Source organism: Melozone crissalis, unplaced genomic scaffold (assembly GCF_028551555.1).
Source record: "Melozone crissalis strain CALT ecotype California unplaced genomic scaffold, PUWL_Pcris_2 ptg000045l_1, whole genome shotgun sequence".
NCBI classification, from domain to species: Eukaryota; Metazoa; Chordata; class Aves; order Passeriformes; family Passerellidae; genus Melozone; species Melozone crissalis.
Window position 1 is genome coordinate 28277556 of NW_026535823.1, and position 14862 is coordinate 28292417.

At 54.4% G+C, this 14862-nt stretch overlaps 1 protein-coding gene across 1 annotated transcript; it reads right to left on the reverse strand.

Moving 5' to 3' along the window:
* Positions 1–4417: 4417 nt before the first annotated feature.
* Positions 4418–12034, reverse strand: CDCP2 (CUB domain containing protein 2). The gene is made up of 7 exons (XM_054286060.1): positions 11964–12034; positions 11482–11611; positions 9485–9832; positions 9027–9371; positions 8244–8597; positions 5789–5967; positions 4418–5596 (listed from the first exon to the last, which is right to left on the reverse strand). Exons 2-7 carry the CDS (start codon positions 11555–11557, stop codon positions 5282–5284), a joined length of 1617 nt encoding a protein of 538 aa, XP_054142035.1. The 5' UTR covers positions 11558–11611; positions 11964–12034; the 3' UTR covers positions 4418–5281.
* Between the last annotated feature and the right edge of the window lie 2828 nt (positions 12035–14862).

A 14862-nucleotide genomic window follows, 5' to 3' on the forward strand; every position in this document is an offset into this window, starting at 1 on the left:
TGGAGACTGAAATCCCTTTTAACTGGGGAAATGTTAAATGAGGGAGGCACACAATCTAGAGAAAAGTTCTTATTTTTTCCCCTTTTCCTTCCAGATTAAGGCTATCCCACAGATTGTTTTCAGCAAAGGAGCACATAGATAAAGCTGGCAGACCTCTAGAGACCAGCAAGGAGAGGAGGGAAGCACCTTCTGGAGGTGTCACCTCCTGATCCCCCACCCCACTTGTGAGGAATGCAGGGTGGGCTCATGGAAAAGGGAATTCACTCCTGCCAGAGCTGACTTCTGACCCTGGCTTTGAAGAGCAGATTTGGGAAGGCAGTAGGGGACACCTTGCTCTGCTCCCCATCAGCAGGCACAGCTCAGGAGAGTTTTGTCCTGCTGCAAATTACCTGGGTGAAAGAAGATGGGAGTAGACAAGACCCTCCCTGTCCTTTGGAAGAGAGAGAGCTCAGCAGCTCACCAGTTTTCATCTTTCAAGAGGCTCTTCAAAGGTTTCTTCACAAAGAACCCAAACTTTTAGATCTCATTTGCTTCCCTGGCAGCCCTGTAATATGAAGGGTTGGCTAAACTGGCCCTGGATTAAAAGACTTGAAGGCAAGGAAATGCCACAGAAGCCACAGAAATCCTTGGAGCCCAAAGGATGCTCCAGGAACTTCCCTCCCAGGGTATGTTATGGAGCAGAAGTAGGAGGCTGGAGCAGTGGAGGGACAGAGGGAAGCAGAAAAGAAGAGCAAAAGGGAGGGAAACACATGAGGGAATTCCCCAGCCCAGTTGACCACAACCAGCAAAACCTTGTTCCTCCATGCAGGGCATGGCAACATTCAAATGGCACCTCAGGAGGGGAAACTGAGGCACAAAGGAGCTCTAACATGTCAGAGTAAGCAAAAAAAAGGGAAGCCTACACAATTAATGATGCTCCAGTTCTTGTGCAGGCAGTCCCCTGAACAACATCCATGGTCTCTGTCAATTAAACTGGATTATGGAATGGTCCCTGCTAATTATATATTATTATCTAGCAAGCAGTTATCTTGCTATAAAGGGTGCTCCTTTAATGGACAAACACTGCTCCTCTAGCACAGCCAGCCCCAATGGCAAGAAAAACACAAAAGCCAAAATCAATTCTGCTGTGACCAATATTTTGCCTGAGCTGGAATGTTCACATTGCAAACACTGCATCCTGTCCCAGAGAGAGGGAAGGGGAGGGAGAGGAGGGCTGCAACATGCAGAGCCAGCCAGAGGGAGAAGGCAGGATCAAATCTGTACCCCCAAAGCTCCACAAAGCATGACTGTGAGCCCAAAATGCAGCTGTGAGCTCCCCACCCATCATGGGGCACTCAGCCTCCACACCCCAAATCCCCACGAGCAGGGCCTCGCTGTCCCTGGGGCTGTGATGATCAGGAAACTGGGCTTAAAATAAGCTTGGAAAACAACTCCTGCTAAATGCTGTCATTGCATTTTTAATTGTCCATATGCTTGATCCATTATGTTTTCCCAGATGGCTGGGCTGCCTGACTACTGCCTCCTCATCTGTGCCACTGTGGCCAGGGTCTCCAGGGCAGGGACACCTTTGTTGCAGGCACTGTGCCACTGTGATCCTGACCTGGATCCCCAAGGCAGGGACACCCTCGTGGCAGGCTCTGTGTCACTGTGGCCAGGTCCCCAGCTGTGAGCTCCATCCTTCCCAGCACAAAACCCTCCCATTGACCCATCCTGGGGAGCCATGACTGGCTCGATGGTAAAAGGTGTTCTCCTGGCCTTACACACCAACCCCCAAGAAAAGCACCCTGAGGAGCAGCAAACCTGCCCCTACTCCAGCCTATGAACTGCCCTTGTGCTTGCCCAAGGGTTAGTCCCTGCTAAATTACCCAAAAATGTTTGAGGAGAGGATGCAGAGGATGCACACCCCCAGCATCCTCAGCCATGGGCTCAGCTCCAGCACTGGCTCCCTGGAAATCACAAGCACCCCATTCCCAGACTGAGATTAGAGTATAAAAACTGAAAAGACACAAATAACCCTCTGAGCAGAGCAGTGGAAGAAGGTCCACCCATGGAGGACCGTGTCTGTCACCACAGAAAACTTCCAGGGAACATTACATGGAATAAATTGTCTGGGATCACAACACCCTGTGCTTGCTGGGCTCCCTAGTGGGATGCCCAGTCCTGCCCAGTGCCCAGGGTCTCTGGTGCCCATTTTGGGGCATTTCCACCATCATTCTCTTGTCCAGTGCAGCAGCACAAAAGCATTCCCCCAGCAGCACACCCTCACAGTGTTACACATCTTCTTGTAAATACAGAAAACACAGAGAGCATGGCTGAGATTTTTTGGATATTTTAGCACAGCTTCTCTCCAGTAGGAGCAATCTCCCCAGGGAAGGAGAGGAATGAACCAGCTGATCCCCTGGGGGCTCTTGCAGTCCTGTTTTCTATGATCTACAATTTTCCAACACTGGATTTGCAGGCAGACGTTTGCAGAGGGATAACAGAGGCTCTCCCTCCTGCACAACAGCCAAACCTTTGCTTTGGAGAGACACAACTCCTGAAAGCAAAGCCAGGAAATGGGGAGGCTGCATCCAGCCCGGCTCAGTGCAGCCATCGTGCTCTAAATAAATAATCAGCTGAGCCACGGGAGGAGCACTGCCCGTGCCCGCCGCTCCCCCGCCTGCTCGGGAGCACCGGGCAAACGCTGAGGGGGGAACTGAGGCCTCGTGTGTGAGGACCACAGGCATGGTGCAGGGAAGGAGTGCTGTGATGGATTCCTGGTATCTGTTTGCCACTCATCTGAGCAGCTTTTGCATGAGAAGAAGGGTTTTTTTAGGAAATTACCTGGGCAGGCCCCCACCCCTGCTGGGCTCCATCCCCAGCCAGGGCAGTACATCAGGGAAGACCTGGTTCAACAGGGGATGCCAGAGAGCAAATTCCTGCAGGGCAGGGAGAGACCGGATGCCTAAATCTAGTGGAGAGGCTGAGACACAGTGGAGGAGGACTGGAGGCTGAGGAGGGCTGGTGTTTGGTGGGCACCAGAGGCTTTCCTCGCTCTGAGTGAGATGACTGGCTCGAGTGGCTCACGACTGGTGGCAGATGCAGCTGTGAACGCCATCAGAAACAAGTGGGTAAAGGGCTTTTGGAGCCATTCAAGTTGCATTCACCACCCTGTTCATGAGCCCTGGATACCACCCTGCAGCCCTGGGGCTGCTGGGATCCCCTTGACTCAGGAGCAGAGCTGCTCCCACAGCACCAGTCCTGCATCCACAGGGATGTGTGCAGGGGAGCACTTTACCCAGGGATGCTTGGGTGGCTGTGAACTGGAAACCCTCCCTGGAGTGACCAGGTCCAGCTCCTGATTTGAGTGCACACCAACAGCTGTCCAGAAAAGCCTTTTCCCCTGCAAATCAGTGTTCTGGAGGCTCCAGCTGGGCCAGGAGTGCCTGTCCTGCAGGCAAGGGCTGGATGCTGCTGGGTGCTGTGGGCTCCCTGCCAGGCACCAGCAGCCGCAGTGCTCACCTGTTCCAGCACAATCTGGGCCACCAAGAAGGTTAATTATATCTTTAAGTTTCTTTCAGTTGTCAAATCTTGTAACTGTGGTCTCAAGCTGACAGTTCTGTACCCAGCAATTAACCAGCAGCGAGGCTCTGCAAGCAGCGGGGGAGGCTGGCCTTGTTTACCATCTCTGCACACAACAGGCTCTCAAAACATTCCCTTAATGGAGCTTCACAGCGCTGGCAAATATTTCCCTGGCAGATCTCGCATTTGCCGATGTGTTGCACCAACAAACACCAAATCAATCCGGGTCTGGTAACGAAGGCTCCTCGTTAGAGGCACGCGCAGCCCTGCGCCTTCTTCCCTCCCCAGACACTCTCTCAGGGCTGGTGCAGTCCAGGAGGAAAAGCTGCTCCATCATCATCATCATCATCATCATCCTGCTCCTTTGCTGCTGCTTCCTCTGATGCCCCGATGAACAGAGCTGTCCCAGAGGGAAGCAGGACATCAGTCAGGGCAGCCTTTCACCGATGGGACTCTCCTACAGTCCCTGCTAAACGCTGGATTCAACAGCACCAGGGGTTTGCTGTGCCCTGAGTGACCACACTGGGATACTTTAGGATCTCTCCCTGCACTGCAGTGTGTTTCACAAAGGCTGGAGGAGGAGGGGTGGCCTCTTTCCATAGCAAGATTTTACGTGGCTTTGACACACGCTGGCTCTGAGCCACAGGGATGAACACAGGCTGCTCTGTGACAGCCACCCCCTCTTTGATGCTGAAGGGGAATGTCCTTTGTGCTGGGGTGGCACAAGAGGCTGGCAAAGGTCACTCAGCCATCCATCAGGGCTCTTGGTGAGGATCCCCAGTTTTCTGGAGGGGCAGATGTTCACAGGACTCTTCACATTCTCAGGTGCTGAGCTCACCTTCTGCAGGGACCAAGAGTGGAGATCTGGTGTCACTGAGGTCCCAGCCCCTCCTGCCAAGGTTGCCTTTACAGGGTCACCAAAACCTCTGCACTCCAACATCTTCCCAAGCCATAGCAGGATTTGCCCAAATTTTCACACTTCAGGAGTAATGCTGGTAGAGAGTTCACAGCTGTGGATACGTGGATATGACGGAAAGAAGGAAAACACAGAGAAGAGGATTGTTCTCCTCCCCTCCAGCTGCTGGTGGCTGAGGCACTCAGGTGAGTCCTGCGAGAAGGTGAGACAACATGAGAAGATCAAACAAGGAGCTCCAGGGCACAGCAAATGCATCTCATCACATCACCCACAGACAGCCAGAAACATCACCTGGGAGCACCTGCATGAGCTACATCTGTGTGTGCCAGGTGGAGATCCCTGTAACACAGCTCCACAGTACCCCCCAAGCACGGGCTGGGAGCAGGGAGAACATTTGTTGGGAATATAGCTGCATTTGGGGATGGTTTGTACCTCCAAGAATTCAGCTAGAAATAATTGACAGGAAGATTTGCAGCCATCGGCAAACAACGTTTCTTTCCTGAAAGCAGCAGCACTACAGGGAAAACAAATTGAAGCAGGTGCGGGAAGAGTTAGGGAGCACAAGAATTGCATTCCTGAGCCAAATGGACAGATTGAAACAGAGGAAAACAAATTGGGAAGGGAAACGGCTGCCTATTGCCCAGATTTTTCAGGCACTAAGAGAAGGTGGAGGTTGGGTTCAGGCTCAGTTTCAGGGCCTGGGAGCTGTGTTAGGGTTCAGCCTGGGGTGAGGGTGGATTTTGGGGTGCCTTCCTGCCCTGGGCATGAGTGGGACTGCAATCCCTGGAGTCTGGAAAGGGCATCCTAGAGCAGCACCAGCCCCACCACTGCGATGACCATGAGGAGCCCAGCCAGGATGCAGATGCTGATGAAGACGATGTCGCTGGTGTCCTGGCTCTTGATCTCACGGGCATCGACCGCTTCCCCCTCCCACTTCTGGGCATCCACCAGGTTTTCTGCCTGGCTGAGCCTGGATGGATCAGGGCCAGCAATAAGGGTCACTGAGGCTTCCTTCCTCTTTGGCTCACACTGCACCTCGTACTGGTGGATGTCCTCCTGGTCTCCCACTGAAAAATCAATGTAGAGGGTGCTGACGATGACAGACGTGTTGTTGCGTCTCTGCAAGACAAGGGACACGGCTCATCAGGGCTTGGTGCAGCTCCTTTTCACAGGGGTTTGGAGGGGCTGGCCAGGAATCAGGCCAGTATCTGCTGGGAAAATGTGAGAGGGACTGGGAATACCTCCCTGCAGCCAGCACAGGGCTAACCATTTACACAGCTTGCTGTAAAGGAGGGTTTGCTGATCACTTACCTGGGATTCAGTGCCACAGGTGTCAAACCTGGTGTGTATTTTAAAGTTCCTGCCAACCACCTGGGCTGCACAGGACGGGATCCCCAAATAAATCCTATTCCTCTCCAGCTGGGCCAGGGACTGCACAGGGATCTGGATGTGGAAGTCTGTCCGGGTGCAGCTGACATTCATGGGCACAACTGTTGGGACAGAAAACAGGGTGCATGTGTAGGACTCATGGGGAGAGGGGGTTTCAGGAAAAAAGCTACCTCCAGAATGCAGAGAGCAATCAATATCAGTATTTTAGCCCTGTCCCATGCCAAGGGCAGACATGGATGGCTCCCAGGCGCTGCTCTGCTTTCCCAAGGCAGAGATCTCACCATCAACACTCCTGAACCCCATCCTCCTTCTAGGGTCTCCAAGTGACACACAGGTGCCATTACAGACAACACCATCCTGCTGTCACTGCCACTCTCCAGAACTGCAAAGCCAGCAGGACATTTGAGTTTCTGCCCAGGACCAGACCACAAGAGCTTTGTGGATGGCTTGCCATGGGCACAGCACTCCCCTGCATCCTACAACACCCCTGCAAGAGACACTACATTGATGAAACAGAGGAGACATTTCTTGGAGGGACCCCATGCATGCCCTGGAGTGAGGCAGCTCCATGGCTGCCACATGTCCCTCCTGAAAAGGTGAGCTGGGTTCATGGCCCTGGGGCATCTTCCTGGGGAATGGCCCAGCCCCTCTTTGGCCTCTCTGGATGTGGAAAGCATCCACACAGGGAAAGAAGCAGGGAGGAAAAATACCCCCCTCTTTAAAGTGAATCCTTGCTCAGCATGAACTAACCACTTGGGCAATATGAATTATTGAATTATTCCAGCTCCCTCTGAATCTCAGCCTTATGAAACTGGGAAGACGCAATAAAATCAATACAAAAAAATAGTGTCACTTTGCTTCGCTTAGTGCATTATAAAACCATTAGAAGATTTACCAAATAACTGAAGTGCATTAGATCAGGAGGAGGAGAAAGTGGATCCTCTCTGCTGGCATGAAGGCTTTCATTTCAATGGCCATAAATCACACATGCCCCACCCAAGCCTTGCCTTTTGGTGGGCCTGAAAGGGAAAAACCTGCATGGCTGAAGGGCTGTGGGTGTGGATGCAAAGACTGAGGTGCCCCTTTGCCTCTGTGGGCTCCTGAGGGAGCTGCTGGTGTGCCCAGTGGGAGCAGCTGCTCTCCTGGCAGTGCTGGCAGCTGGGTGTGACATGCAGGACATTAATCACAAGCAGATGCTAGAATCACTGGGCAAACACAGCCAGCAGGCTCAGCTCTGTGGAGGGAGGCTCAGTTTCACATCCAAGCCTTTGTCCTCCCCTAGCATGCATCTGGCAGGGTGTACCAGGGGATGCAGGAGCCTTGGCCACTTGTGAGATGTCACACCTCTGTTTGTGATGGGACATCCCCAACTCTTCAGCAGCACCCCAGCTATCTGTCTGCAGGCTGCTCCCTCTGGAGCAGTGACACCAGGATTTTCTCTCTGCACAGTGACAAATCATCAAGAACAGGAACATACCTGCTGTGCACACTACAGCCCTACTAAAAGTTCAGTACTACCTCTCCCTCTCCAGAGACTCAGGACAAAACTCTATCCCATCTCTAACTCCAAGAGCCACATACCTCCAAATCCTTTCTGCTGTGCTGAAAGTCAAGAACGATTTTGCAGCTGAGGGATAAAACCCAGGCCAGCCTCCCCAGTGCCTGTGCTGCCAGTCCAGCAGCCCTGCTCTGGCTCCAGCCTCTGGAAAGGCTGCCCCTGGCTGAATCATGCCTGACCCATGGGTCAGCTTGGATGTAATTATACTGAAATACAACAAACACCATAAATTTGCTGGTGTTTGAGGTGCAAAGGCTGGCAAATAGAGCAGGAAGGTCACCCACTGCTCCTCCCACCAGCTGCAGACATGCCAGACACGCTGGCTGGGACACTGCAGGCCAGCAGCAGGGGTGTGCCAGGCAGGGCTGGCCAGGTGCATTTGGGAATGCTGTGCCCTGGGAGTCCTGCCTTCCCTGCAGGAGGAGACATGGTTCATGCCTGCCTGCTCAGCCATGTGCTGGCAAGGCTGGAACATCCAGGGGAGAGGGGAACAAAGCAGTGAAGCTTGAACTCGTCACCTGCTCTGGGGTTTTGGCCCATGAAAAACCCCCACAGGTTTTCTCTCCCTCACACCCTGACAGAGGAACAGGAGCATGGCAGTGGCAGGCACACAGGAATTTGAAGCTGGAAAGCACCTCCTGAATACTAAACACAACGTGCAGCTCGCTTGCCACGTCTCCCTCTGCCCCACCCCTAAAGAGCCACGGGCTCTGCTCCTGCAGACAGGAACCTTCACTGATGATCCTTCTGGAAATTACGTGGTCTCAGGCACATCCCAATGGAACCAGAGCACTGAGCAGCACCCAAGTGGGACCCTACCTCCCACGTAGGAGATGGAGAAGCCCCTCTTGGCCGTGTTGCGGTCGGTGTGGAGGAGCAGGAGCAGCCGGTTGCTGCGGGAGGTGACGGGTGCCAGGCTCTCCCGCCCACACCAGCGGCCCAGCAGGGACCCACTCTCAGTGCCACCATCAAAGGCAGACAAGTGATCATAGTCACAGGCCCCCGTAAGGCTGCTCCGGCCCTCCAGCTCCATGTCCAGGAAGAAGACCTTGACCCGGTAGCCCGGGGGAAGCTGGATGCTCCACTGGCACTTGAGGTTGTTGGGGTAGAAGCTGGGGTATTGAGGGCTGGAGAAATTCCCTTTGATGGTGGTGAACACCTCCTGGCACTCACCTGCTCAGGGAAAAAGGGGAAAGGAAAAATCAAAAGCAAACCTGAAGCCTTCTTGTTTTATTGCTAAGGGATGCTCTGCCCTTCACCTCACTGCTCCCAGCTTTGTGTTTGGCCAATGAGCAGCCAGCAGTTTTGGGGGATGGAAACTCCCAGGGCAAAGTCCTACAGGAGCAACCCATATCCCCGGGGAATGGGATGAGCATGAGTGACTCCTGCTCAAGAGGGCAACCCAGGACTTGGAATAGCCACAGTGATGCCATTTGCATTGTGTGGTGGTTTACACTTCACACCATTATCTCATGGGCTCTCCCCAGAGGGATCCCCCCCATGATCATCTCTTGCTGCTGTGGGAGGGGGAGAATCACCACCCCAACCCAGTGGCTGTCCCCACATCCTTTCCATTGCCCCACCACCCTGAGACCCCCAAACCTGAGTAGAAATGGGCCTTGAAGCCCCTGCCACCAATGTTGAAGTCTGACTTGAAGATGATGAGGAGGTGTGGGGTGGAGGAGACGGTGCGGGGCGGGCGGGCGCTGCCGCAGTAACGCCCCAGGCTGGGGGCAGTGACCGTGGGGCCATCAAAAAGCGCCACGTAGTCAAAGCCACAGCCTTGGCCCCCCTCCATCTGGAAGTCAGCGAACACCAGGGTGAGGGGGCCACCCCCGCTGGCGCCCCCGATGCTCCAGCGGCACTCGGCATCGTTGGGGTAACTCTCGGGGTAGCGCGGGCTGGTGATCTCCCCAGAGAGCCCCGTCAGCTGCCCACCGCAGGCGTCTGCAGGGAGGCAAGGGTGATGAGAGATGGATGGATGGGTGCTCAGTGACCACCACACAGAGCAGAGATGGATGGATGGGTGCTCAGAGCCCCTCACACGTCCTCCCTGCTACCTTTCCTGTAGGCGGCGGCGAAGCCGTGCTTGGCCACGTGCCGGTCGGAGCGGAAGACCACGGCCATGACGTGCCAGGCGGAGGAGAAGGGTGGCGGGGGGCTGTGGCCACAGAAGGTGCCCAGGAGGTTGCCCCGGTCCCGGGCAGCCCCGTTGTAGACCTGGAGGTAGTCGTAGGCGCAGGTGTCGTGGTACTCCAGCTCGAAGTGGCTGAAGGAGAGCAGGACGGAGGAGCCCTCGGCCACCACGATGAGCCACGTGCACTCGGTCTCGTAGGGATACAGCCCTGGGAAGTTGGGGCTGGAGAAATTGCCAGAGGGTGCTGAAAGTACTCCCCCACATTTGATGCCTGGGGGACACAGAAGGGAGTGTGATGTCCCCTTTCCAGGGGAAGCCTGAAAGAATGGAGACAGGATGCACAACCACCAGCTCCATCCCACCACCACAGTACCAGACCACCAGCATCCTGCAGAACTCTACTGGGCTTGTCCACCCACTCTCCCTGGAGGACACGTGTGCCCCCATCACCTTCCATTCCTCCCTTTTCCCCATGCTGCACTGTGGCGGCTGTAGCAGGGCTCAGCTGTGCCCCTGAGCTTGTCCTGCCAGTGCCAGCACAGCATCCCCACCTGTTTGTGGCCAGGAAAAAAGAAGTTGGGAGTGAGTTTTAAAGGCTCAGTGGTACCAGGCTCGCTGATGCCCCAGCTGCCCAGCCCTTCAGCTTAGTGCCTCCCACTGACCCCACTCCCTCCATATAAGGGTGGTATCAGAGAACTCGAGCTGGGAGAAGCAGGGGTGAAGGGCTCGATGTGCTGAACAATGAGTTATGCATGTAGGGATCGATTTCCTAATGAAATCTTTATACTGAGACATGGTTATTATAAAATAAGGCTGAGAGGGGCCGGCTGTCACCTGCCTCTGGGTCTGATTAGGGCTGGGGTGAAGAGGCTGATACAGGGGGAACATACATCATGTCTGGGAGGGATGCAGACCCTGCACAGCCCCCAGGAGACATGTGTGGGTTCCCAAACAAGGCTGGGCGCTCGCTGCCATCAATCTGGGCCAAGTATATTGCAAATCAATAGTCAGCCTGTGCACATTGCTTTTCATCCTGCTCACTGGCACAGTGACCTCCCAGCAAGGGGGTCCTGGGATGTGTGGGATGCAGCACCATGAATATGGTTCTGGCCAGATCTAAAACCACCTTGCTAATTACTGGGGATAGGCAGTGAAGTAATATGGGGCTGGTACTGAAAGAATAACACTGTTGAAATAAATACCCAAGGGGGGAGCCTGTGGGAGATGTGGGTAGCCACAGTGAAGACAGATGGATGGATTAAGGGCTGGGAGCCTTGGGGTGCTCTGGGAGGCTTAGGTGGGTGAATGTGGGGGATGAGCAGGCACCACAGGGCAGTGGTGTGGCCTCAGGAGCACTTGTACCAGCGCCAGGGAAGGGTTTTGATTTCTGGCTCAGCTCTTCTGTGAGACAGGCCCTGCCATTTTGGGATGGGGGAGTGCTTGGACCACCCTATTCCCTGAATTACTGTGTCATCTGCTAACACTGCCCTACATCCTGGGGGACCTTTTATCTGGGTGAGAGATTATTTGCATGCCTGCCACATACACATACATGCATACATTCACATATAAATGTATGTGTGTATATAGATTTATATAGGCAAGTGCAACTCCAGAAGCTAACAGACCTTTCACCAAAGCACCTGTACACCACAACAGGACAGCCCCTACCTGCACTCCTCAGTAAGGTAAGCATGAAGCAGAAGCCCAAGCACAGAGCAATGTCCCACACTTGCTGCCACCACAACAGTGACTCCAGACCCCAGCTCCTTGTCCCTGGCCTGAGCCAGCCCCTCTCCCTGCAGGACAGCTGGATCCCACTCACACCCCAGAGCCTCTGTGGCACTGCAAATGGCCCTCCCCTCCTCAGGAACCATGGGTGCCCATCCAGCCCACCAGGAGCTGGGACCAGGCTCTTACCTCTGCTGGGAGCATCCCCGAGAGCCCTGCAGAGCACGGCCAGCGCTGCCAGACAGCCCAGCCCTGTGCACCCCATCCTCCAGCAGGCAAATCTCCCCTCACCAGTGCCCGAGCATCCTTCTGGAGCTGTCTATCTGGGAGGAAAAAAAACAAATAAAGAGAGAAATAAATAAAAAGCAGGAGGACTGTAGAATTAATAGCAGAATGAATAATTCATCGCTTGTTTGAATTAAGAGCAGCAAGGTAACTTGATCTATTCCTCCCTTCCTTCACTCAGTTTTAATGATCTGGATCAAATGTCCCAAGGATTTACACTATACCAGATACCTTGTCAATACACTATATTTAGAAGAGATATTAATGTTTCAGAAATGGTGTATAACGGCAATAAGTCTGGGCTGACAATATGCCCTTAAGGGGCTATGAAAATAATTTAGTTGGCCAGGCAAGCCAGCGAACCAAAATGGGAATTTCAGACTTACCGCGGAAAAGCATCTCAGGAATTAACATGATTTATACTGCGGCACCCACTGCACAAAGCCAGCTGGTGCTGAGGGCTCCACAAACAGGGAGCAGGATGGAAAGGCAGCTGGCTGCCAGGTCAGCATCCCTGCAGCAGGAGTCCAGGCTCAGCGGGATGCTCAGCCCGGGAAAGCAGCAGTCGTGAGCACTAAAGATAGCAAATCCCACCTCCCCCGAGGAAGATTAGAGATGAATTGTGACTCATGGGCAAAAAACATCGATTATTATAGAACCTGCTAAGGCCTTGGAGAATTGCCACGTTCTTCCATGCTGGCTCACTTCTCGCCCGGGCTCTTGGATGCACTCAGCTGAAGGTAAGCAAGCCTTTGGGTTTGGTGGGAAAGATGTGCTCCTTGTGCTGTGCCACGTTAGCTGGAGAAACCCCAAACCCAACAGAGGCTCAGTTCCTTCCCTCCCGCCCAGGAGAGAAAAGACTTTCCTGCTGCCACAGCCCACACCCACATGAATGCCAGGAAACAAAATCCCACGAGGGCCTCCCAGCGTGAGGGACCTGTGCTGAAAAAGTCACCTTCAAAGCAGCAGGGAGAGAAGCAGTGAGTATCTCTAAATCTCAGGCAGGAGACAAGTTGCATTTATTAATTAAGCAATGAGGATCGATGCCCGAGACATTTCCTGTGGATTAATGATGGGCTGGGAGGAGCTGATGGCCTGAGGTGCAGCTAAAGACCATTAATACCCACTGGTCATGAATCCCCAGGAAATGCTCCATGCCAAGGTCGTTAAGTGCCTGCATATATTTATGGGGAATAACAACAACAATAATACTTGTACAGGCTCTCTCCCCTCTGCCCAGCCTTGCTGGAGCCATGCCGAGGGCTGCTGGGAGCTGTGGGATATCCCAGCCAGGAGCCCTCTATCCTGAGCCCAGCTGAGGCAGGGAATGTTGGGTTCTGTCCTGGGCATCGAGCACTGTCACCCCACCAGCGCCAGGACTAAGAGCACAATGGAATGAGGAGGAGCAGGGCAGCTCCCCCTGTCCCTGGGCACTGTGGGAAGATCCTGCCCCAGTGCAGGCTCTGGGAGATGCTGCAGTGCTGGCACATCTCCTGCTGACCTCCCAGGAACACTGCAGAGCTTAATTAGCTGCTTCCCTAATGGCTTGGAGAGACCTGTCCTTGTCAACAAGTGTGGGCCCACACAGCAAAGATGCAGAGGTCTGACCATGGCACAGGGGCCTCTCCTGGCTATTTTCCATTGCCACAGCGCTGGTTCATCCAGGAGGAATGCTCAACCCTCCCAGCCACCATCCCCTGGGCTCAGGAACAAAGTGCTCCCCAACTTCTGCATCGCTGCACTATGGAGCAACATGTTTATCCTCATCACATCCATCTTGGCCAACACCCACTGTCTTCCACCCTTTCCACCACAGCCTCAGCACCGAGCCAGTGCCCAGGACCCCTGCACAGCTGCTCCCCTCCCTGCCCTGAGCTGTGCTCTGCATCAGCAATCCCCGGGAGATGGGGGCCGGGCCCTGCAGCACAGCAGCTGTGCCCCGCTCCCAGGGGACAGCATCCATCAACCACCGGCACATTCACCCTTCTCCTGACCCGGGGATGGCCATTCCAGGCTGGGCCCGAGCCCAGCAACCCGGCTGTCAGCTGAGGAGCCGGCTGGGAGGGTGGAGGGAGGCAGGGGGAGAGTGGCATGCAGCAGGGAAGCAGAGGAGCCAGGCACGGTCTGGATGGAAGGTGCTCTGGATCAGCCCAGGGTACCCACAGGCACGGTGGGTGATTTCAAGGTGTGCCTCTGTTCCTCTGTGGGCAAATTTATAAATCATGAGTCAAAAAGGCATTTGATTCATTTAAACAGAAAGGACGTGATCAGGACCGTGAGACTTCAGAGAAGATCAAAGGTTTAAAAACGGTCCCCAGGAGAAACGAGAATTATTTAGGCAGGAAATAATGAGATGAAATTAAGAAGGTATTTAGGCTGCACATGAGGAAGAAAAAAGGAAGCGAAGCAAAGCCCCTCTGCCTGCACAGTGCTGCACGGGTGGCAGGGGCTTCCTGGGGGCAGCCAGAGATCAGGAGCATCCCACCAGCACCCCCTGCCTGGCAGGAGAGGCAGGATGTGAGCCCCTGCCCTGGCTGGGCATCACCCACCCCCCCCCGAGCTCATCCAGAGATGCCCCAGTCACCAACAGCACCGACACCAATTCCCCACCAAACTGCCACCACGGGGTGGATCTGGGCCTCCAGAGGGAAGGAAACCTCTCATCTTCCCCTGGCAAGGAATATTCTGCACCAGAGCCTTTCCACTCCACATCCCTGCGTTTGCAGGAATCCACGCCATGCTCTGAAAGGGGCTGTCCCCATGGGGGATGGTTGGGATGAGGGGACTCGTGTTAGAGCCAGCCTGAGAAACAACAAAAGGCGGGAGGGGGAAGGGAGAGAAGGGCAGAAAATAGAGAACAAAGTGCCTGCGGGCGGTTTAAAGGCTCCTTCGAGTTCCTGCTTCCAAGGACATCATCTCCCCCACGGAGAATGTCTCGCAAAGCCCCTGTCCCCTCGGGCGGGACATGCCCCGCTCCTCCCGCTCGGCCGCAGCCCGCCCTTGCAGGATGGCAACCCGCAGCACTCACAGCTTGCTCCGTCTCTCACCACCCTCCCTTTGAGCCACGAACAAAGACGGAGCTGCGCGGCAGAACGGCCGGACCAGCTGGGTAGGGTTTAAGCATCGTGGCCCATATGTGCTGAAATACCCAGACATATTGGGGTTGTGTTTAAAGGAACAGTCCCAGCTTTCACGCTGAAAGCCGGCGCTTTTCCAAGGCGAGCGTGAAGTTTTTTACCTTGGGCCTTTTGCAAAAAGGTGGGGTGTGGTTTTAGCAGAATCTCA